Below are 24,034 nucleotides of genomic sequence, written 5' to 3' on the forward strand. Positions count from 1 at the left end.
TTCTTGAGTCCCCACATTCATACAGATGAATATAAGTGACCTTGCTGGCAGATGGCAGTGTGAAGAACATCCCATCTATTCACTGAACACAGAAACAATCCACAGACTTTTGTTCACAATTCTGAGGCTTCTGATTGGCTGAGATGAGAGAGATGCTGTTCTGTGAGTATAAATGGAAGCTGCAGATGAAGATCTTCACTTCTACAGAGACAACAGATTTTCACTGACGACACAAAGCCGTGCTTGAACTTCAACACTTGAAACAAGAGGAATCCACATCAGTCATGGCAACATACATCAACGTTTCTTTCCAGAGCGACATCAAACATCAACACGTTCAACACGCAAGGTGAATAACACCATTCATTTATACAATTATTAGTGTCATCTGAAGTGTTTCTCTCACATAATATTTGAATTGAACCGCATCTAAAAGTGATTTTGTTCTTGTTTCAGATGTGTTCTGACGTGCTTGGAAAGAAAGTGTGGAAACAGTCTGGAGAAACTCAAGTGTGCTCTGGGAGAGTATCTTCAGAGCGGCATCAGTTCAGATATTTTGGAGAGGGCCGTGTCTTTCATCACCTTGAAAAGAGTTTTGCTTTCCCATGACGGCTACTCCAAATATTCCCGTGACATTCTGCGTCTGTTTCCTGATCACACAGAGGATGTAGCAGTGTTATGTTCTGAAGAATAAACATTACATCAACATCATGATGATGTCATCAACAACATTTCCACAAACTGTGTTGAGAAAAGTTGAATACACTAGAATGCTTTTTATATGGAATTTATACTGTAAATAATAGTGACTTGTACATTGGGATGTATATTTTGAGTGAAAATAATATTTTTGTATATTTACAGTAATAATTGTTCCTCAGTTTTCTTTGCATTATATGCATTATTATTGGCAGTACACTACACATTTCTTCAATGTGTAAATAGTGTTTGTGTTTTATAAATGAGTGAATATTTTTATGCTGTGAGTTGAGTGGCATAAGATTTTAAAGCAAAACTTCTTTTAATGGAAGTGTCGATTTATGTAAGTGTTGTGATTTTTAAACCACACAAAATGACAATTCTGTCGAAAATAAAGAACTTAAACCCACACATTTATTGTCATTCTCATTTTGTTTCACCAATAACTTTAATGAAAGTTACTTCATCAGCAGGAAAGTTGAGAACATTGGTTCGTAATAAATAATAATAATAAATAATATTGGGTACAGTTTTTACAGCTACACCAGTAGATGCATGAGAAGTGAGCGTTTAGGTCCTTGTGAATAATAATTTTGTTTTCTATTAATTGAAGTGCAGTTCTTAGATGGCACAAAACTGTTCAAGAGTCTGGAGGTACGTGTCTTGAGGGATCTTGACATCTTACAGAGTTCAACAGAGTAAAGCTGTGGTTGCCATGGTGGGATGAATTTTATTATTCTTTATGTGAACGACATTTGACTTGTGTTTGGTCAAGTTGAAGCAGATCATCTGAGCGAATGTCATTACATTTAAACAGGTTTGTGCTATTGATGGTTTCTATTCTATTATTCCGGTTTGTATATAGATGTGCAGCTCTTTCATTAAAAAATGTAATGTAGTATGTTCTTATGACACTCTTATTATCCGTTTATGAATCCTCATTAATGTTCAACTTGTTTAAATTACATTCTCTGTACAAACCAAACACTCTTCTTTGTGTAAAATAGGAGATTGAAAACAGTGTAATCTTGTGGTAAACACAAATCACATGAATAATGACAAATGTGATGAAAAGATGTTCAGTTGATTGTTTTATTGCAGCAGAAATACATTCACTGAACTGCTTTAGTATTTCAAAACATTCAATAACCTTCACAGAAGGAAACAATTGATCACACGATCAATTCACATCCACTTATGTCAACAATGACATACTTAAAGTTTCTGGTGAAAATATAAACCTTCACAGAAGGCACAATGACAGCTGTATAGAGTAAAAGACTGTTGATAACAACAATAAGAAACTCTCAAAACAGAGTCGATTAGCATCATGTCTATTATAGAGCAAAGAGAAAAACTTCACATAGGAAATACAAAGTCTGACTGCTGATAATATCAGCCGTTATTAAATGTGTCACCCAATGTGGGACATTTCATATAAATAACACAGAATTCATAACCATGACAATAATATCAAAACATTCACATTTCAATGTGATATAAATTATCTGTAAGATAAATAATGTGAGAGGAGATAAAACACCTCACGCTGGAGCTCTTAACAAATAATCCATACAGCAAGATTCTTGCCATTAATTTACATTAAATAACATTTGTTATAAACAACGATAAATCTGTTTGTCTTCAAACAAGCTTTAAAAAAAAATATTTCACATGATGTACTTCTTTAGTCTCTTCACAGAAGACGAAATCCTCAGTGTACTATTACAGTACAAATATCTTCTCCAAACTGGATCTGATGATCAATCTTTTCTCATAAAGAGAATTGTTCATGTTGTCTAATGTAGACGTTCAGTGTGTTATCGGTAGTTGTAGGTGTCTACCAGGGCCTCCAGATGGCGCTCTTGTTGACATTCATCTCTTTGTTGATGGTGTTGTGGTGTGTGGAGCTCAGCTGAGGCAGGACACTTTCTCTCCTGATCTGTTCAGATGGTGTCTGCAGGTTATGGAAGTGCTTCAGCAGTCTTCTCTGTGTCTTCTGTGTGTCATGTGTGGACAGAAAGTGCACAATCATGATGTCATGAAGCTGACTGTCATCTCCAGTATATCTGCTTTCTCCAGTTTGGAATCAGACTGCTGCTTGAGGAACTCTGGATCCAGAAGAGCCTTGAGCTGCTCGATGCTTCTGTTGATTCGATCTCTTCGCATCTTCTCTACAATTGGCTTTCTCAGCTGAAAACAGAAATGAAAAGACGTTAAGTGACTTTCTCTTAGGAAACATGTAAAAACAGAAGACTTGAGAGGTGCTAAAGTCATGTTGATGTAAGCAGGTGCTGAATGTACCTTGTTGTTGAGATGGAGATGCTCGTCTGAGATGATTGTAGTTGTCATGTCTGTATCTCTGTGCTGTAGATCTCTGTGAAGAGCGAGTCTGATTTGCTCTGTCTGCAGCTCCTCTATTTATACTCCCAAATCTCCATATGAATGTGTGGAGCTTGAGCTCGCTGGACTTTCTCACACTTTCTAGCCAATGGGAGAGCTGGAACACACAATGAGGAATCTGCTTTAGCAGATGAAGTGATTTGTGTGATTCCTGCTGGAGTCACAGAGACAAACAGCTTCACACACTTCTGTATTCATCACATTAAATCAATAGAAGTGTGTCTGTTCTCAGAGGACTAAACACTCCATCATCACTGCTGTGAATGTGTGTACAGAAATAGCAAAGTCTACGAAAAGGCAATAATATATTTTTTACAACTTTGGGTGAATTAAAGAATAACATAAATTAATGTTAAAAATTCAAGGGTGGCTAAAGTTACTGAAAGGGTGCATATTTCTTTAATTTTACAAACATTTCCCTTATTCTCCTTTAGAATTTTTTTACTTGTTTATATTAAGGAAACATATATTTTTATTTTTTAAATAATGTATTTCATGGGAAATATTTCTAAACAAAAACTACATGAATTGGAAAAGTCCACAGGGTATTTGTCATTATCATATGAATAGACACACTTCTATTGTTGTGTGTGGGAAAGCTCTGGAGAACAGGATCACACTTCTAGGGTCATTAGCATCTTAAACCCCCCAAAGAACCTCAATATATAACACACAAACACAGAGACTTGACACACTTATGGAAATTTAAACACATTTGCTTGACAAAACTGATCAACTTCTTCCCATGAACAACATTTCAATATTAACATTTGTTTCTTTCCATGTATCAACATTATCAAAATTTTATACAATAAAGAAACTAATCTTTAGCATTTGGTACTAAAGCAGTACAAAAGTTTCATTTACATGTCTTATTCACACATTATATTAAAGTATTATTTAATGCTTTAAACAACATTCAGATATAGTGTGCAACTTCGTCAAGATCAATAATAAGCTAACTTCTAAAAGAGAAAATGATGATCATAAAATAATATTGAAATAAATGTAACTCCTGGATGAAGTCGTGACGTGTTGGTCAGCGTGAGGACGTTCAGCGTGAGGAGGTTTCCCTCCAGATGGTTGATGACGTCAGACAGAACAGAGAGTCTTCAGCCGTCACTAATGCTCCATTCAGGACTCTGGATGCTTTTGTGTTTCATTGATGTGAGGACAGAGAGTCAGTGTGGGAACCTCACATGAGATCTTTACACACAGACACACACATCTGGAGTCCAAGACAATGACAGAGACCTCTGAATTCCACAACAGGACTCTAAAGCTTTAGATTCAAATATATTCAAAGAAACTCATCTGTACATTTACCATAAAAACACATTTTATAAAACTGAACACTGTATTATAATGAGCATATTGTTTTCTGTCAATGAATATAAAGTTTTTTATGAAAATATATTAAGGACACAAAGTAAATGAAGTCCATCTATCTATAAGAGATGGCACAAGTGTAAAACACAGTTTGATGTTCTACAATATTAGAAAGATTTTCATCGATGTGATGTTTGTCTGAAATGAGCGTCTCTTCCACACGTGTGTGTTGTGTTGAGTAGCGTGTGCTGTTTGAGTGACATTAATGTGAACATCAGGCAGCAGATCGGATCTCTCTACAGGGTCACCACTTTCCCACATTCACACAGTGAGTCTCTCCATCAGCTCCAGTCGCCCCTCCACCTGCTGTCCTGACACACCAGCTTTGATAGAGGATCATTGAGCGTTCCTCATTGTCTGTTCCAGCTCTCCCATTGGCTAGAAAGTGTGAGAAAGTCCAGCGAGCTCAAGCTCCACACATTCATATGGAGATTTGGGAGTATAAATAGAGGAGCTGCAGACAGAGCAAATCAGACTCGCTCTACACAGAGATCTACAGCACAGAGATACAGACATGACACCTACAATCATCTCAGACGAGCATCTCCATCTCAACAACAAGGTATATTCAGCACCTGCTTACATCAACATGACTTTAGCACCTCTCAAGTCTTCTGGTTTTACGTGTTTCCTAAGACAAAGTCACTTAACGTTTTCATTTCTGTTTTCAGCTGAGAAAGCCAATCGTAGAGAAGATGCGGAGAGATCGTATCAACAGAAGCATCGAGCAGCTCAAGGCTCTTCTGGATCCAGAGTTCCTCAAGCAGCAGTCTGATTCCAAACTGGAGAAAGCAGATATACTGGAGATGACAGTCAGCTTCATGACATCATGATTGTGCACTTTCTGTCCACACATGACACACAGAAGACACAGAGAAGACTGCTGAAGCACTTCCAGAACCTGCAGACACCATCTGAACAGATCAGGAGAGAAAGTGTCCTGCCTCAGCTGAGCTCCACACACCACAACACCATCAACAAAGAGATGAATGTCAACAAGAGCGCCATCTGGAGGCCCTGGTAGACACCTACAACTACCGATAACACATTGAACGTCTACATTAGACAACATGAACAATTCTCTTTATGAGAAAAGATTGATCATCAGATCCAGTTTGGAGAAGATATTTGTACTGTAATAGTACACTGAGGATTCCGTCTTCTGTGAAGAGACTAAAGAAGTCCTGATGGGAATAAACTTGAACTGAATGACAAATTTTTACATCATGTGAAATAATTTTTTTAAAGCTTGTTTGAAGACAAACAGATTTATCGTTGTTTATAACAAATGTTATTTAATGTAAATTAATGGCAAGAATCTTGCTGTATGGATTATTTGTTAAGAGCTCCAGCGTGAGGTGTTTTATCTCCTCTCACATTATTTATCTTACAGATAATTTATATCACATTGAAATGTGAATGTTTTGATATTATTGTCATGGTTATGAATTCTGTGTTGTTTATATGAAATGTCCCACATTGGGTGACACATTTAATAACGGCTGATATTATCAGCAGTCAGACTTTGTATTTCCTATGTGAAGTTTTTCTCTTTGCTCTATAATAGACATGATGCTAATCGACTCTGTTTTGAGAGTTTCTTATTGTTGTTATCAACAGTCTTTTACTGTATACAGCTGTCATTGTGCCTTCTGTGAAGGTTTATATTTTCACCAGAAACTTTAAGTATGTCATTGTTGACATAAGTGGATGTGAATTGATCGTGTGATCAATTGTTTCCTTCTGTGAAGGTTATTGAATGTTTTGAAATACTAAAGCAGTTCAGTGAATGTATTTCTGCTGCAATAAAACAATCAACTGAACATCTTTTCATCACATTTGTCATCATTCATATGATTTGTGTTTACCACAAGATTACACTGTTTTCAATCTCCTATTTTACACAAAGAAGAGTGTTTGGTTTTTACAGAGAATGTAATTTAAACAAGTTTAACATTAATGAGGATTCATAAACGGATAATAAGAGTGTCATAAGAACATACTACATTCGATTTTTTTAATGAAAGAGCTGCACATCTATATACAAACCGGAATAATAGAATAGAAACCATCAATAGCACAAACCTGTTTAAATGTAATGACATTCGCTCAGATGATCTGCTTCAACTTGACCAAACACAAGTCAAATGTCGTTCACATTAAGAATAATAAAATTCATCCCACCATGGCAACCACAGCTTTACTCTGTTGAACTCTGTAAGATGTCAAGATCCCTCAAGACACGTACCTCCAGACTCTTGAACAGTTTTGTGCCATCTAAGAACTGAACTTCAATTAATAGAAAACAAAATTATTATCCACAAGGACTTAAACGCTCACTTCTCATGCATCTACTGGTGTAGCTGTAAAAACTGTACCCAATATTATTTATTATTATTTATTACGAACCAATGTTCTCTACTTTCCTGCTGATGAAGTAACTTTCATTAAAGTTATTGGTGAAACAAAATGAGAATGACAATAAATGCGTGGGTTTAATTTCTTTATTTTGGACAGAATTGTCATTTTGTGTGGTTTAAAAATCACAACACTTACATAAATCGACACTTCCATTAAAAGAAGTTTTGGTTTAAAATCTTATGCCACTCAACTCACAGCATAAAAATATTCACTCATTTATAAAACACAAACACTATTTACACATTGAAGAAATGTGTAGTGTAACTGCCAATAATAATGCATATAATGCAAAGAAAACTGAGGAACAATTATTACTGTAAATATACAAAAATATTATTTTCACTCAAAATATACATCCCAATGTACAAGTCACTATTATTTACGTTATAAATTCCATATAAAAAGCATGCTAGTGTATTCAACTTTTCTCAACACAGTTTGTGGAAATGTTGTTGATGACATCATCATGATGTTGATGTAATGTTTATTCTTCAGAACATAACGCTGCTACATCCTCTGTGTGATCAGGAAACAGACGCAGAATGTCACGGGAATATTTGGAGTAGCCGTCATGGGAAAGCAAAACTCTTTTCAAGGTGATGAAAGACAAGGCCCTCTCCAAAATATCTGAACTGATGCCGCTCTGAAGATACTCTCCCAGAGCACACTTGAGTTTCTCCAGACTGTTTCCACACTTTCTTTCCAAGCACGTCAGAACACATCTGAAACAAGAACAAAATATCTTTTAGATGCGGTTCAATTCAAATATTATGTGAGAGAAACACTTCAGATGACACTAATAATTGTATAAATGAATGGTGTTATTCACCTTGCGTGTTGAACGTGTTGATGTTTGATGTCGCTCTGGAAAGAAACGTTGATGTATGTTGCCATGACTGATGTGGATTCCTCTTGTTTCAAGTGTTGAAGTTCAAGCTCGGCTTTGTGTCGTCAGTGAAAATCTGTTGTCTCTGTAGAAGTGAAGATCTTCATCTGCAGCTTCCATTTATACTCACAGACCAGCATCTCTCTCATCTCAGCCAATCAGAAGCCTCAGAATTGTGAACAAAAGTCTGTGGATTGTTTCTGTGTTCAGTGAATAGATGGGATGTTCTTCACACTGCCATCTGCCAGCAAGGTCACTTATATTCATCTGTATGAATGTGGGGACTCAAGAAAATTCAGGTTCCCACAAGATATCAAAAGCTGAATATGAGTGTAAGTGAGATCTGTTAGATTATCAAAATCACAAACATTGATGACATAATAAACAAGAAATTGTGAATATTTTTTTGTATTAAAACATGAAAAATTACACATTTATATTTGAAAGAAAAATCATTATTAATGTTTTCTGTCTATAGCCACATAGATTAACAATGTGAAAAATATTTCAGTTTAAACGTTGAAAATGTGAAAGTGTTAAGTGTGTGCAGGTGGTTTTGAGTTGTGGGAACTGCTGTGTTGTTTTGTGTTCAGTTCTGTCACAGTGACACACTTCTATTGTGTGAATGATTCACCGTAGTAAAGACAGAAGTGTGGGAAAGCGTGTGTCTCTGTGTCTCCCATCAGGTCTCTCAAACCCTCAGCTTTTATCCACACGTCTGTGCGTGTGTGTGCTATGAAAAAAATAGAAAGACTGAAAAATGAGATTTTTAAATCAACTCTTTAAACAACAGAAGATACAAATATGTTTCTCCACACGTCTGTGTGGTTGCGTGTGTGTAATAGTTTAAACAAACTTTAATCATTCAAACAGGAGTTTTTCTTACCTGCATTATTGTCAAGAATAATTCAAATATATATGCATATAAATAAACCTTATAGGCTTAGTTTATTTATTGATTTCAATTTGTCTGTTTTCTTTCTTAAAATGTCAAGTTTAACATTTAATAACAGAATGTTGCTGTAGATTAAAGCACAGCTGATGGAGTGTTTAGTCCAGTTAGAACAGACACACTTCTGTTGATTTAATGTGATGAATACAGAAGTGTGTGAAGCTGTTTGTCTCTGTGACTCCAGCAGGAGGTTCAGTGTCTGACATGAACCACTTCATATATCTGTAAGAATACATAATCGTGTTAGTGAGGAATTTAGTTCCAGCTTATTTGTAAAGATATTTGTATTGTAATTGTACTGCGATGGTTCAGTCTTTTCAGGTAGAAAGTCACAGAACTGAACTTTAAAAGTGTTACTTTGTAAATGACAAGGACTTCTGTGGTCAAAAGCGCATTTTCTGTTGTTGACAAACAGTTCTGTTTTATTACATTACCAACAGCTGTGAAAACGGCCCAGAAGTGTCATTGAAACAAACCTGTAACACATGTTTCCAATTATAAACTCAACCCACATTAATTAACTCATTACCTGTTCAAACTGAAGAGAGAGACACAAAAGACAAAAATATGAAAACATACTGTTCAGACTAAGCAAGAATATAAAACATATAATTTAATGATTCCAATAATGTTGACTAAAACCACCATAAATACATACAAAGCATAAAAATGTCTCTATATGTAAATATATCTGCAAAAATCTCTGACATGAAGAAGGTAATGTGAGGGTCTCTAAATGGTCAGTTTAAGTAAAAATCAATGTGTTCTTGAAGAGACAGTGAATCATCTCCTGATGGATCTTGTTGGAGCTGCTCATCTAAAGCTTCATTATCATATGAATAGACACACTTCTATTGTTGTGTGTGGGAAAGCTATGGAGAACAGGATCACACTTCTAGGGTCATTAGCATCTTAAACCCCCCAAAGAACCTCAATACATAACACACAAACACAGTGAGACTTTAATTTTACACAAAGAAATTTACACATATTTGCTTGACAAAACTGATCAACTTCTTCCCATGAACAACATTTCAATATTAACATTTGTTTCTGTGCACTTGTCATAAACATTATAAAACTGGAAAATGTATGCATGGAATCAAGTCATCTTTAGCATGTGGTATTAAGTCAAATGTAAAATGTTAAGGCATGATTTTTTGTTTAGTAAAAAAAAAAATCTGAATTAAAATATCCTGTCATGGCACGTTCAGCGTGAGGAGGTTTCCCTCCAGATGGTTGATGACGTCAGACAGAACAGAGAGTCTTCAGCCGTCACTAATGCTCCATTCAGGACTCTGGATGCTTTTGTGTTTCATTGATGTGAGGACAGAGAGTCAGTGTGGGAACCTCACATGAGATCTTTACACACAAACACACACATCTGGAGTCCAAGACAATAAAGATGAAAACCCCTGAATTGGGTGACCCCACATTCCTCATTGTGTGTTCCAGCTCTCCGATTGGCTAGAAAGTGTGAGAAAGTCCAGCGAGCACAAGCTCCACACATTCATATGGAGATTTGGGAGTATAAATAGAGGAGCTGCAGACAGAGCAAATCAGACTCGCTCTACACAGAGATCTACAGCACAGAGATACAGACATGACACCTACAATCATCTCAGACGAGCATCTCCATCTCAACAACAAGGTACATTCAGCACCTGCTTACATCAACATGACTTTAGCACCTCTCAAGTCTTCTGTTTCTACGTGTTTCCTAAGACAAAGTCACTTAACGTCTTTTCATTTCTGTTTTCAGCTGAGAAAGCCAATCGTAGAGAAGATGCGAAGAGATCGTATCAACAGAAGCATCGAGCAGCTCAAGGCTCTTCTGGATCCAGAGTTCCTCAAGCAGCAGTCTGATTCCAAGCTGGAGAAAGCAGATATACTGGAGATGACAGTCAGCTTCATGACACACCAGCAGTCTGTTCTGGACTCCAGTTCACATGCTGTCAATCAAGGCTTCTCCAGGTGTGTCCATGACATTGTGCACTTTCTGTCCACACATGACACACAGAAGACACAGAGAAGACTGCTGAAGCACTTCCAGAACCTGCAGACACCATCTGAACAGATCAGGAGAGAAAGTGTCCTGCCTCAGCTGAGCTCCACACACCACAACACCATCAACAAAGAGATGAATGTCAACAAGAGCGCCATCTGGAGGCCCTGGTAGACACCTACAACTACCGATAACACACTGAACGTCTACATTAGACAACATGAACAATTCTCTTTTTGAGAAAAGATTGATCATCAGATCCAGTTTGGAGAAGATATTTGTACTGTATTAGTACACTGAGGATTCCGTCTTCAATGAAGACTCAATATTCAAGGAACACTACAATAGTATTCTTAACATTTTGCTACAAAATTTATATTTTTTTGCATTTTTTTGTTAAATGATTTTGTAGTTTATCTTTGTCCTTAAGAACACTATGAAAGTCACGGACATATTATTAATAATTAAATCTTTAATTTGTGATTTGATTAACATTTAATCAGATTAATTTGCTTTAATGAAGGCAGATACTAACGGTAACAATTTCCATTAAGGAAAAAATACATTGTTTTCATTTTTTAAATGAAATAGTTTGTCTACATTGATTTCCATTTTTGAGGAAATTGGTAGAATAATTGTTTTCAGGTGGTAAAAATATTTATATACTGTGAAGTATAAAGTTTTTTACTTCCATGAAGACTCAATGATTTCAGACGTTGTATTCTGAATATACTTTTAAGGCTATGTTGATGACTGAGATCTAAAGATGTTTATGTTTCAGTCGAAAGATCAACATTGAATATTTTATTTTCCCTTTGTAAGGAATGTTTAAATGATTTATTGAAAATGTGATACATTGTTATCATGATATTTTAATGTCCGTAACACGGTGCAACTGTCTTTTATAAAGACATTAGTTCATCATATGAACCACGTTCTGTTTTAAGTTCCTGTGTGTTTTGAAGAATTCTTCAAACGTCATGTTGTGATACATTATCACTGAATGAAATAAAACGAAATAACGTCACATAGTTTCTTGTGTTTTAAAGCTGTTGAAACTGCACCTACACAGACGAAAGAAAACATTGAGAACATTTCAATGATATAAAAAACATCAGTTCTGTACGATTTTGTTTTAGTCACCAGTTTATTTGACAACTAGTCGAATAAATAATTAAAAACGTGTTTGCACAACTTCCAAAATATATAGTTAACACATGTTCAGTAGTTTTGTGAACAGACATGTTCTGGAACATGATTCATACAAAATACTGAAATGAGAAAGATGTAATCCTTTTTCTTAAAGACAAAGTTATGTGTATGTAACACCGTTAAAACTATACTTCCTAAAATTGAAGATAAACACTCAACCACAAAGAGAAAGGAAAGAACACTGAAGCTCTCACAATCTAGAGATATTCTTGGCATCACGTTAAAAGGAAAAGTTAAACCAAATATAAAAATGATTATATGGTTCATTTTTATATGGTTAATTAACGTCTGAAGCAAAACAACATTTGTGAGAGAAAACCACTGATATTTTGAGCTTATTTAGTGAAACTGAAATCAAAAGAAATGTTGCACTTAATATGGCGGCACGTCAAGCTTTATATCATTGGTTTCTGTGTCTCTCCTGATGAAATATCATACCGTGTGACATTGAGTCACATTTTTATTCTTTTCTTCTGACTCGGCCTATGATGTCCAAAAGTGCTGTCTAGGTAGGTTGCTCACTATAACCGACAATCCGCAAATCTTTACTAAACAGAGAAAATTGAGAAATGTCTCTTATAATAAACACAAATGTTTCCATGTTTCTATTTTAAAGTTCACATAACTACAGCCCGCAGTCACACTGAACAGTAGCTTCTGAAGTGCTTGATAAACTCAACGTCCCTGAGCATTCGCTAAAAAAATAACTTTGATTATTTACAAGTCTGGAAAATGACATATTGATATTTGTAAGACGTTTTCATCCGAAACAACTTTCAGTATATAAACTGTATTCGTGGTCACTCATCGATTAAATGTCACGGTTCAAGGTAAAAAGGGTCAGAGCAGCACAGCGACCTCTAACAACCTACTGTGAGCAGCAGAGAGCTTAAACTTGAATTCAACCCAACATCACATAAAGGCCAGTTTTAGGAAAGTTTCTTTGTGCTGTTGCCTGCGTTCTGTTGTGCGAGGATAAAGTCCATGATGAGCTGGGCGGATTTTCTCGGTCGTTCCATCACTACTGAGTGACCACAGTTATCTAGGAGATGAACTTGACAATCGGGGACGGCCTCGGCGAGAACAGAAGCCCCAGACACATCCAGCACCTGCAGTACAACAAACAAATGCTGTCAAAGCATAAACGTAATGTAAAGAATTGTATTTCTGTTACACTCCCGTCCATAAATTCAGTGGGTTGTACCTGGTCATTTTCCCCCCAAATAACCTGAAGAGGAACTGTGATGAGATGCATGTTCTCGTGTAAAGAATGTCTCGATTTCTCTCCAACAATCTCCATGAAACCTGCAGGAACAATTGAGAATTTTTCTTGCGTCTACGAACATAGGTCTCATATTTTTGCACAAATCATTAAAGTACGCACACTCTCGGTAGAAGCCGTTGTTTGGAATACGGGCATCAACTAGACCCTGAAGAATCTAAACAAAAAACAGAGACGGATGCGGTAACCAAGTGTTTTGTTCAGAAACTGTGAGTTTTACTTCCTTCAGAAAATGAAACGTATATGTACCTGTCTGGGAATCTTGAAACGCACGTATGAGCATAATTTCAGCATCTGTTCCATTTCATCAGGTGTGGAGGGGATGAGGGGAATCCCGTCAGTTTCTTGAGTCTCCTCCAGTTCCCTTAAACGCTGAACAAACGTACTCTCGGTGGGATACTGAAGACCTGGGAAATCACAAATGTGTCACATCGAGGTTTTACAACGAGCACTGATAAGGACTAAAAATAAAGCATGTTAAATTTATCTCGCGGACACTGGAAAAACACAAACAGAAAGTATTTATGCTTGAGCTTCAGTTAAATGCGTTAAGTGATTAAGACTTACGAATCAAATGTTTTAACGAATCATTCAGAAAAAGTCCTTCTAAAGAAAACTGTTAGATGGAACTGTAGACTACTATTCCCTTCTCAAGGATGCACAGGTTTAATTCAAGAGCAACAAGAGCCAATGAAATGTGACTCTGGACAACTAAACCAGTCTTAAGTAGCACAGGTAAATTTTTTGTAATTGCCAAAAATACAAGTTATGGGTAAAAATTACCAATTTTTCTTTAATGCAAAAAATCATTAGGATATAAAGTAAAGACTACAGAAAATATTGTTTAGTTTAATAGAATTGTGTTTTTCTGGTGGGCCCTGTCGACTGCTCCCTGCCGTGTCATTGATTTTGCGTTTAACTATTGTTGAGGGAACATTTTACTGAAATCTGCACAAACACACAGACACACACACAGCATTCACCTGCTGGACAGATGAGAGTGACGCCGCAAAGATCAGACGGGTGTCGCACAGCATAAACTCCAGCCACGTTTCCACCCATTGACGTGCCGATAAGATGAAAAGGTTTTCTGTTAAGCCTGATGCGCTTCACAAACTAAACAAAAAATAAAGCAAAACAGCTGTAAATCAATGGGTGTTAATGAACTGGTCTACAGTTTTAGGAAGCATCACATACAAAAAACAGAAATATAATGCTGTTCAAGACAAATAGGACACGAGACATGTGATAAAGTAATATCATTGTAATCTCTGGCTGGTGATCTAAATTCATTAATTCAATGAAAATTTACGAGATAACTGTATATTCACCATCAGATATGTCTCACTGTTTGTGATTGTGTTGTACCTACATTTTTCTTAGTTTAGGATGCGGTTTTACATAAGAGACTATACAGCATAGACTGGCTGGCAGTAGAAGAGATGGCAAACGCTGTACTTCACACATACAAGTGGATTATTTTTAATCTGCAGAAGCAACAACTGCCAAACAGCCATCACAAACAGAGGCTGTCTGTTCAGACATAAAAACAAACCTCTCTTAACATCATAAAACGACATGTTTGCAAGTAATAATCAAGTTCATCAGTGCAAATCATAGTTTACAGCCTTTAATGAAAGAGGGATGAAAGGCATCATTTCAGTCTCTGAAGCTGAGAAAAAGTCCCTTGGGCTCACAGAAGGGGATCTATTTTAAGAACAAGTCAGTGTTGTTTAAAGAAAACTGATTAGCTGTAAGAAAATGAACACATAAGGGCTTTTCACTCATCTCAAGATATTTGAGATCTCTACATGCACAACAACACCAGTGCGTCATCAGGAAAAATCGGTCTGAACATCTTGTGAGAGTGAGCAAAAAAATAAAATAGGTCAGTGGCCTCAATACTGCGGATTTGTGGTGCTTTCAAAATATTGTTCTGTTTGAGAACCTCAGACAGACAACAGAGCACAAGTTCACTTTATGTTCAGTGTCATCTGACTGATGACCAGTTTCATTATGCGATGAAATCTCACCTGGTTTATGCGTCTCACTTGACCCTCTATGGAATAATCCACGGCACTGGTGCGGCTGGTCCCTTCATGGCCTGGCATGTCGACACAGACCAGGTGCACATTTTTTGGCAGAAACTGCAAAATCAAAACAATAGACATGTGAGAGGCACATGAACAGTAGTGTTATCTCACACTTCAAATAGCGTGGATCACGTTTAATTTCAAGAATGTATATCATCTTCTTTTCAAATTTACAACGGTCAATAAGATGCAAGTACTCTTTTTTTACACATTTATCTGGACTAAACATGCAAGGCTAGAAAATATGAATTAAAAATCTTTTATTTTTGGCATTTGAATCTATCTTTGAATCTTTATACATTTTAATTTCTTTATGTGTATTTTAAGGTTTTATACTGTATTACATTTTGTCGTTGTTTAGTCTGTTCTTAATAATCCAATACCTTGAAAAAAACATGCCTACGCAAACATTTTTCATTATGACATGATTTTCATGTTCCTGATATTATTATGTTAATGTTAATCCATAGATTTATTTTGACTGATAAAATCTTTAGTCCACATTTTTTGTGGTTTGCTGGTAAATTTATGAAACGGGATATTTTGAAGCATTTAAATCTTCACATTCAGCAGAAATAATGAAGTATGAACTTGAAGTATGAAGCGTCTGTTAAATGGTGGTTTCTCGCCTTGACAACACCCAGCCACATGTCTTTATGAGCAGAGAAGCCGTGTAACATAAGAACAGACGGCCGTGTGCCCGGACTTCCCCTGTGAGAATAACAGAAGCGATATCCTTCGTATTCTGCATAATCCACCTGCATCCTCAGACGCCTGCGCCAATACCTGTTCAATAAAAACACACAACACGTGAATCACACAGTGATAAAAGCTGTTGAGCAAACATTTTAATATACAGAGAGGGGAAATGAAACACCGCACTAGCCAAATCAAAACTTGCTTGGCTACACATTTTTGTGTGTGTTTAAATATGTTTAAATGCTTTGGCGTGTAAGTCATAGGGGAGGTTGTGATTATGAATGAATCAAAGAACAGTTCAAAGGTTAATAAATGGTCCTTGAGCGGAGTGACATTAACGGAGTTTGACTCAAAGATATTACAGAAACCAAAGTCTAACAGCCAGCTTGCATAAGTGTAGACAAATATAAGCAAAAAGTCAAGACAACGTGTTCAGGACAGTCCAAAAACACAGATTTAGCTTGTTTACTGCATAGAAAGCGAATGCATTATTTAAAGCAAATGTTTACCAGGCAAATATGAAATATTTAACAGATGCAGTAAACTTGTATTGTAACATGTGTCCTGTGTCGAGTCACCCTTCACCCAGTTACCATTCACATGAGGAAAATAATCACCCGTATCTGCCTTCATCGCTGATAAAACAAGACAGATTAAACAAACTTGGTAACATTACTGCTAACATGAGGTATTCTTCATAATCAAAAATACTACTTTGATCAAAAAGTATCATGCAGTAACATATATAAAATAAAAACACTACAACTGCACAGCAACCTTTCAAAAAAAAAAGGGTGATGCTGTGGGCGTCTGACACGTCAACTTTATCTTGTGGTTCAGAACCTATGTTTGGTTTAACTGAATCTGATTGTACAGATAAGACTTCTAAAATAATAAAGTGTGAATGATGATGTGAAAGATTTTGCTGTTTAACAGCAGAACTGAGTGTTAAAATGCTGAAATGATTCCCCGGAGTGTGTATAAAGTGTTATTCAGTTCATCCGCGTCTGTACTAACAAGTACGTTCTGTACAAATAAGATCTAATGAACTAATGGACATTAAATGTAAGTATCTATAGGAGAGGATCTTTACAGGCACTCACCAGTGGTAGACTTTAATAAGCGATGCAGGCCACAGATAGAAAGAGGCTACAAATGCCAGGATGGGTATCGCCAGCGTCCCTCCGGCAATAACAAACATATTCACCATTTCAAAATCCATCCTGCGAATGAATAAATAAAGCAGAATTATAATAACATTAAGGTGAAATTAATGGTGTCTCATGGTCTAGATAAAAGCGTAAAGCATCACATTTAAGGTGACAATTTCATTTATTACATGAGTACAAGGATACTTAATCCATCAATAGGTCAGTAGATTTGAAAAAACAATGAAAGGAATTAAGAACACATTTGTGTGAGAGAGAGAAAATTTAAAGAATCTAAGATATACAATCATTTACTGTGACATTATAGAAGTAAACAAGAGCAAACATCACCATTCACAGATAAGCAATATAAAAACGAATCCATATAAATATCTTATTTAAAACCTATTGATTGCATGACAAGACAGCAATAAATAATAAAAACACTCAACTCTAATGTACTTGTTACATTGAATCTCTTTAATTTGTTGTAATGTTACATTGAAACAGATGACATGCAGCAGTATTTATGACATTAAAAGGCAATAACATGCATTTAATGGCAATATTATACAATAATAACATCTGTTATTAAGGATCATACCTTAGAATGATCGCAGAGAGTTTAGGAATGTGCTGTACATGAAATGAATGTCCAGTAAAGTCGATCAGCCCTCAGTCATGTCACTCTTTCATAATGCCGAGCGCGTTCAAGGTAAAGCGCGTACTGACTCCTGCGCGTTCACGGCGTTTAAAACAGGGAAGTGCGCTCGAATTAAAGGAGAAAACATTCAGGGCATAATGTTTTGTCGACTGAAATTGTTTTGGACATCTGTCAGGTGCACAGCTGGAGTGGAAATGAAACAGAAGAGGCTAACTGGGGGTTTTCCTCAAGGGGCGCTGGAGAGGTTGCAAAAGACCGCAGTCTTCACTTGAGTGAGAATGGATTTCAAAATAAAAGCCAATTTCCGGTTAACCTCGTTTCGGTAGTTTTGTTAAAACCAAGTTCCCATAATAACCATTCGATTTATTTTATAACTGTATGTTTTCCCAATTTGTTTGTATGGTGTTGAGTATCGGATGTTGAAGAACAAGAAAATGAAATATTATGCAATCTAGCAAGGATTTATTCTTATTGTACAAAAGTAAAGTTATAGAAAAACGTTTGGATTTAGCCTACCTTTTCTTCATATAGAGAATTTCACACTCACAAACAAAATGGGAAAATAATAAACCCAAAATCACTGGATTCTTGAAACATATTCCAGGAATATTATTCCTTTATTTTAAGATTTCCCCTGCATAATTGTGTCTCTTTTATCCTTTTTCTATTATGAATGTAAATATATACATCGTGATATATTCACGTATGTATGTTTGTGATGTGATGTTTTTTAATAAGAAGCATAAAGAAATATATAACCATTAAATCTGTTAAAGTTTCTCTAATTGGTTCTATAGGTTTTTTTCAGCAGGGGGCACAACGGTGAGAAATTAACACGTTATTCAAATGAAAATCCATCATGCATAGTTTCATTCAATTGGATTCCGTTTATACAGAGCTTTTCACATTTTTCATTGTTGCAAAGCAGCTTCACATGCATTTTCATACAATAATATAATTTAAATAACAGTAATAGTTTATTAATAAATAAAATACATTAAATGGTATAATACAAGTTTTTCTCTATGCAATGTAAATTGATGAAACTTACCTGAAATTAACACTGGCATCACAAGCATCATTTAGTTTGTTTAACAATAAATCTATATTGTGGAGGACAACAAAACAACCAAAATACGACAATTGCCAATTTGCTAGGATTTTAATTGATGTGAAAAAAAACATGAAAAATGCTAATTTTACTTTAAAAACAAAGGGGTGATTTAAGGCAAGGTAATAAAAATCACAAAATTAATGTACAAATTAATGTTTTTTCTTCAGTGGACATAGTGTTATTACATTTATTTAAACGCTTATTGTATCAGAGAAAATTAAAGTAAACTTTTTTGCAACAATATCATTAAATTAAAATATAACAAATGTATTGTTTCAAAAACATTTCATAGAAACAATACATTTTATTTATATTTTAATTTTATGATATCTTTAAAATGTTTTTGAAACAATACAAAAAAAGAAGAGCACCAACTGGAGCTGAAACAAACTCAGAGACATTAAATTGTAAATGTTTTATTTATTTTAAACAGAACAGAACGTTTTTAGAGGCTCGCGATGAAAATAAAGCCGACAGAAAATTCGAGAGCCCAATATTTATAATTTCATTTAATATACGAGTTTAATATATTTCTAACATCATTATTAAAACGAACACGTATATACATTAACAAATATTTTACATGAATAAATATAAATATAGGAATAATAGTTCTGTATTTCATATGTTGATATGCCACCCGAGCATGATGCAAAAGAAACTTATGTTCGTAATGGATTCATTTGGCAGGACTTAAATGCAACTGCTTATGTATATTCATTTATTTGCATACACAACTTAATGTGCATAATGTGTTCTTAATATGCATATATGTCGTTATTTAACATTTTTCCATAATTCAAACGCTGTGGTGTTCAGCTTAATTGAGCCAAGAGACAACTGGAAATAAATCTACAACAAAACATGGCCTTTAAGTAAGAAAATGCACTGCATAAAAAGTTGTTATTCTTGCATAGCTGTTAATAGAAAATAATTAAGCAATAATGTGACTAAGGAATCAATTAATTACAAACATATTTTTTAAAATGTATCTGTCATGTTTACGTAACGTTGTTTGTCTGACATCCACGACACTCCTCCCATCCGTTCTGTGATTGGGCATTCGCAAGGATTCCTGGGTAGGTAACTTCAGTGGAGTCTCCATCAATGCGGGCTTCCCCGAAGAGGCGCTCTCGCGAGCGACTTTAAAACGCTAAAAGACAATTGAGACACCATACACTCAAGTAAACTGTGTGGCTTATTTAACAATAATACATTTTAAAAGAGAAACTCGTTTTCATTATTTGTTTGTTATTTATTCCCTTAGTTTTCCCTTTTCGAGAAGATCTTCAAAGTGTACAACATGATAACTCGTATGATCTGTGATTAATCACAAATTTAAAGAGACAGTTAAATTGACTCTTAAATTGAAATCGCCATTAAAATTGATTTATGTATTAAAACCAGTGTTGGGTAAGTTACTCTGAAAAAGTAATTAATTACTAGTTACTCATTACATATTCAATAGTGTAATTAGATAACTGTCCAAATTACTCTGTCCAAAAAGTATTTAGTTACTCATTACTAATTATTTTCTATATCCTACATAGTGTTACACATGTGAGAATTATACATTAAAGCACAGATTTTAAAGTAAGATGTCAATTACACTATTGCACACGCATATATTTCACAAAGTACTTCGTTTAATTACATCAAAAGTAACTGTAACTAAATTACAGAAAACATATGAGTAATCCCTTACTTTACTTTTTCAAGGGAAAAGTAATTAAATTACAGTAACTAATTACTTAGTAACTAGTTACACCCAACACTGATTATAACATCTTATATATTCGTTAATTGTGTTATAGTTTCAATTGAATAATAAAAAACGATTATTTATATATGCTTAAAAATAATATATATTATTCAGTTTGCTGCGGTTTCCGGGTTGAACGACATGTCACCGAAACGTTTTCTCTTGTTTGGTGGGTGTGTCCAAAATGTCAGCCGAATCAACAGCTCGCGCAATGGGTGCAAGTAAAGTCGTTTAAATGTGTCTGTTGCAGCTCAGTATACGCAACAATTGAAGATATTTGAAGATATTTACTTTTCAGTTTTCAACACGTATTTAAACAATTTCATCAGGCTCCGAAAATTCGTCAAAAAGAACAAAGAATGGCCAAAGTTCGACCCTTGCGTCATCACAACAGGGGGTTCAACCGCACCACCGTTTCCGTTTAAAAAACGTTTTGCGACGTTTTGTCGGGGCTGAACGCAGCACTGATCTGAGCCAAAGCACTAAATTCTGGAATGCTGTAATCTGTCTGATATGTGAATGGTGTGCTTTAGAATGCTACACGAAATCTTGCGGAAAACACGCGCGTTCGGGCGTAAAAGGAATGTGCAAAAGAACAATAGAATGCGCAATAATAAAAATTATCCTGACTCTGAGTAAAACTGTAGTTGAGTTCTTATTATTAAGTATTGACATGTAAACCGCAGCTGCGATGGCCGAGTGGTTAAGGCGTTGGACTTGAAATCCAATGGGGTCTCCCCGCGCAGGTTCGAACCCTGCTCGCAGCGACGGAATCATCTTTAGCAACAAATAAATAAAATTCTGATGACTTTAGCGCCGTGTCTGTCTTGCTGCAAAAAATAAGAGGACTTCGCACAAGGTTCAACTAACATTCTCCAAATATACAGTATTAAAAAGCTAGAATGGAATTATAGGCTTTATTAAAAAAACAGGTACACTGAATTTATTATTTAAAATAATGCGGCAATCAATCTTGCTAAAATGTATCTACTTGATCATGTCTGCTACTGTACATCATAGGACCTCTGAGTCCATAAGTCCGTTGGAGGGCTGGACATCATACTTGACATGAGTGCTTATTAAAATATGCCTTTAAAAGTTCCTGTTTCTCAGCTTAGTGTTCTTGTGCTTTGATTTTTAATGGAGGATTTCAATGCCATCACGTCCCAGACAGACAGTGGGTGAACATTTGTGAGGTTGAAACGTGACAGACTGGACATCACCTGCTGTTGTAAACCAGATGTTTCGGTTCTTTACTTCTTTTCATCTGTCGATCCTCGTGATGGAAGCTGTGAATCCAGGAGGTTTTTAACTTCAAAGATGAATTCAGACTCACTGAGCAGAAGGTAAATAACAGCTAATGAGTTTACAAACTTTATTTCATGAATTAATATGTTGGTCTCCGGACTGCTCCAAGTTCAGGGTCTCATACTCACTTATTAAATTGTCTTTAATTTTAGTAGTCATTGAAACCACAGAATAACACATACACAAGTTTGGAAATTACATCACTAAATAAATCAAATGTCGTTTTATCACGCAGCTTCTTGAGGTATCACAAATATATTTTTGTCTACCAAAATAACTTAACTCAAGTCTCATTTGATGTGTGTTTTATCCACTGGCTTTAGCAATAAATACCTTACACCTGTCTACTTCTTACACATTCAACTACAAAACAGATGAAAAAAATAATTTTATTTTAATTAAAGACAGAGCTTCATTGAAAGTTGCTGAAGATCTTCCTGTGCTTGTAAATAATGAACCAGACATTCAACGTGTTGGTTTACTGGTTGCTATGAGACAGTGAGGGTAAGGTTCCATCTCATTTCTCTCTATTGTTCATCAATGAACTCTATGCACAACCCATGTGAGAGCGTTGTGTCGCATTTGACCTGATGAATAAACATTAGAATTTACTTTGTCACAGTATTCTGGGTCTGAATTTCATAAGAACATTTCAACGAAAACAGCTCTGGAGTTGATCGAGCAGTTCAGCGGCATTGATCTGTAGCCGAGGGAATATTAAAAATGCCATTCCTGGCGTAGAAAGTGTTCCTTACGATCTCAGATCTTCCGTTGCCTGGCGTCTTACAGGTCATCTCATAGTCACCTGGGAAACCAGAATGTCCGTTTAATGCGCAGTGAGATCCTGACCACCGGGTAAATGTTTGACTTCTTACAGCATGTTTAACATTAACAGCTTTACTAAACAGTGTTTGGCCTTAACAAAAAAATAAGTACTGCAAACTTCATGTGCACTTTCTTACGTGCATAAAAAATGATATTGTAAAAAATGTCAATACTACGTTGGACAAAATTAAACGTGTTTTCTTTAAGGAAAGTCACTGTTACGAATGCCAAAACTAAACACAAACCTATAATCTTAAGAATGAAATTTCGATGCGTAACTGGATTGTCTGTGCTATCAACATCCAATCACACCTCATGAAATCATGAATCTTGACAAGAGGTGCCAAAAAGATCAGACCTTTGAAAATATTGTGATTTTGACTTCATAGATTTGACATGGAAGGCAATTCTATACTGTAACCAATTCACCACTTCATTTCTTACCTAACCTCCATCCATAATCCCAGGATGACAGTATCGGATGTTCATACTTCTCCTCTGGACCTTGTTCAGTACGTTTCTTCAGGTACAGCCGTCGTCCTTTACCATCATTAGATAATCCGGCATACAGAGAAGCTTTGGTTTGTGAGCTCACGGGTCTCATCAGAGGGGCTTCGCTCAGGACCCCCCGGGTCACTACAGGGGTCTTGGGTTTCTGCGTCTGGACCACGGGAGGCAGTGTGACTTCACTGACAGATGGAGGGTTGAAAAGCCCGATGGATTTAGACCTGCGAGAGGAGGAGCTGATGGGATATTCCCCGCTGTATTTCATCTTCCATGCTAGTCGTGTGTAGGCCTCCTTGAGAATCAACTCGCGGTAGAAATTCTGATCCTGTGTGGTGAGCAGGTTCCTCATGACGGCTCTGTGTGTCTCTGACTGAATGAACAGAGAGACAGAAGAGCCAAGGAAACCCAAGAGGAGCATGTCAATCATGATCTGCCCGGAGTGACCAATCAGAGCTCTCTGTCTTCCTCAAACACTTACACAGAATAAACACATGCTGTGAAAAAAATTGTATGGTGTAGATCAGCACAACTATCAACATGTCTCACTAACATTTGACAACCATAAAGTGTTCAAATATACTTAGACTTGGTATGATGTATAGTGATCATTTGCTGTGACATGTGTTGTAACTTTCAGACGTGTCCTGTAGGTGACAGTACAGGGC

General features: G+C 35.9%; 3 protein-coding genes, 1 non-coding gene and 2 pseudogenes across 5 annotated transcripts; 3 read left to right on the top strand and 3 right to left on the bottom strand.

Moving 5' to 3' along the window:
- Positions 1-1,852: 1,852 nt before the first annotated feature.
- Positions 1,853-3,073, bottom strand: LOC130410486 (transcription factor HES-5-like; annotated as a pseudogene).
- Positions 3,074-4,983: 1,910 nt separating this feature from the next.
- LOC130410507 (transcription factor HES-5-like) lies at positions 4,984-6,324 on the top strand (annotated as a pseudogene).
- A 4,002-nt stretch (positions 6,325-10,326) lies between these two features.
- LOC130410495 (transcription factor HES-5-like) lies at positions 10,327-11,709 on the top strand. The gene is made up of 2 exons (XM_056735190.1): positions 10,327-10,401; positions 10,513-11,709. The coding sequence occupies exons 1-2, from the start codon at positions 10,354-10,356 to the stop codon at positions 10,927-10,929; spliced, it is 465 nt and encodes a 154-aa protein (XP_056591168.1). The 5' UTR covers positions 10,327-10,353; the 3' UTR covers positions 10,930-11,709.
- A 705-nt stretch (positions 11,710-12,414) lies between these two features.
- abhd6a (abhydrolase domain containing 6, acylglycerol lipase a) lies at positions 12,415-18,120 on the bottom strand. The gene is made up of 9 exons (XM_056735665.1): positions 17,794-18,120; positions 17,145-17,264; positions 15,972-16,128; positions 15,283-15,396; positions 14,233-14,365; positions 13,499-13,656; positions 13,352-13,406; positions 13,172-13,272; positions 12,415-13,076 (listed from the first exon to the last, which is right to left on the bottom strand). The coding sequence occupies exons 2-9, from the start codon at positions 17,261-17,263 to the stop codon at positions 12,897-12,899; spliced, it is 1,017 nt and encodes a 338-aa protein (XP_056591643.1). The 5' UTR covers position 17,264; positions 17,794-18,120; the 3' UTR covers positions 12,415-12,896.
- A 3,294-nt stretch (positions 18,121-21,414) lies between these two features.
- trnas-uga (transfer RNA serine (anticodon UGA)) lies at positions 21,415-21,496 on the top strand. The gene has a single exon. It is a non-coding gene; the product is annotated as a tRNA-Ser (tRNA).
- A 735-nt stretch (positions 21,497-22,231) lies between these two features.
- LOC130410591 (protein ATP6V1FNB) lies at positions 22,232-23,720 on the bottom strand. 2 transcript variants are annotated; one of them, XM_056735351.1, is made up of 3 exons: positions 23,307-23,720; positions 22,793-22,842; positions 22,232-22,624 (listed from the first exon to the last, which is right to left on the bottom strand). In XM_056735351.1, exons 1-3 carry the CDS (start codon positions 23,716-23,718, stop codon positions 22,565-22,567), a joined length of 522 nt encoding a protein of 173 aa, XP_056591329.1. In that variant the 5' UTR covers positions 23,719-23,720; the 3' UTR covers positions 22,232-22,564. The 2 variants fall into 2 exon arrangements, with proteins under 2 accessions (XP_056591329.1, XP_056591328.1); XM_056735350.1 differs by having other exon boundaries at positions 22,232-22,842.
- Positions 23,721-24,034: the final 314 nt, after the last annotated feature.

This window comes from Triplophysa dalaica, chromosome 21 (genome assembly GCF_015846415.1).
Source record: "Triplophysa dalaica isolate WHDGS20190420 chromosome 21, ASM1584641v1, whole genome shotgun sequence".
NCBI lineage: Eukaryota > Metazoa > Chordata > Actinopteri > Cypriniformes > Nemacheilidae > Triplophysa > Triplophysa dalaica.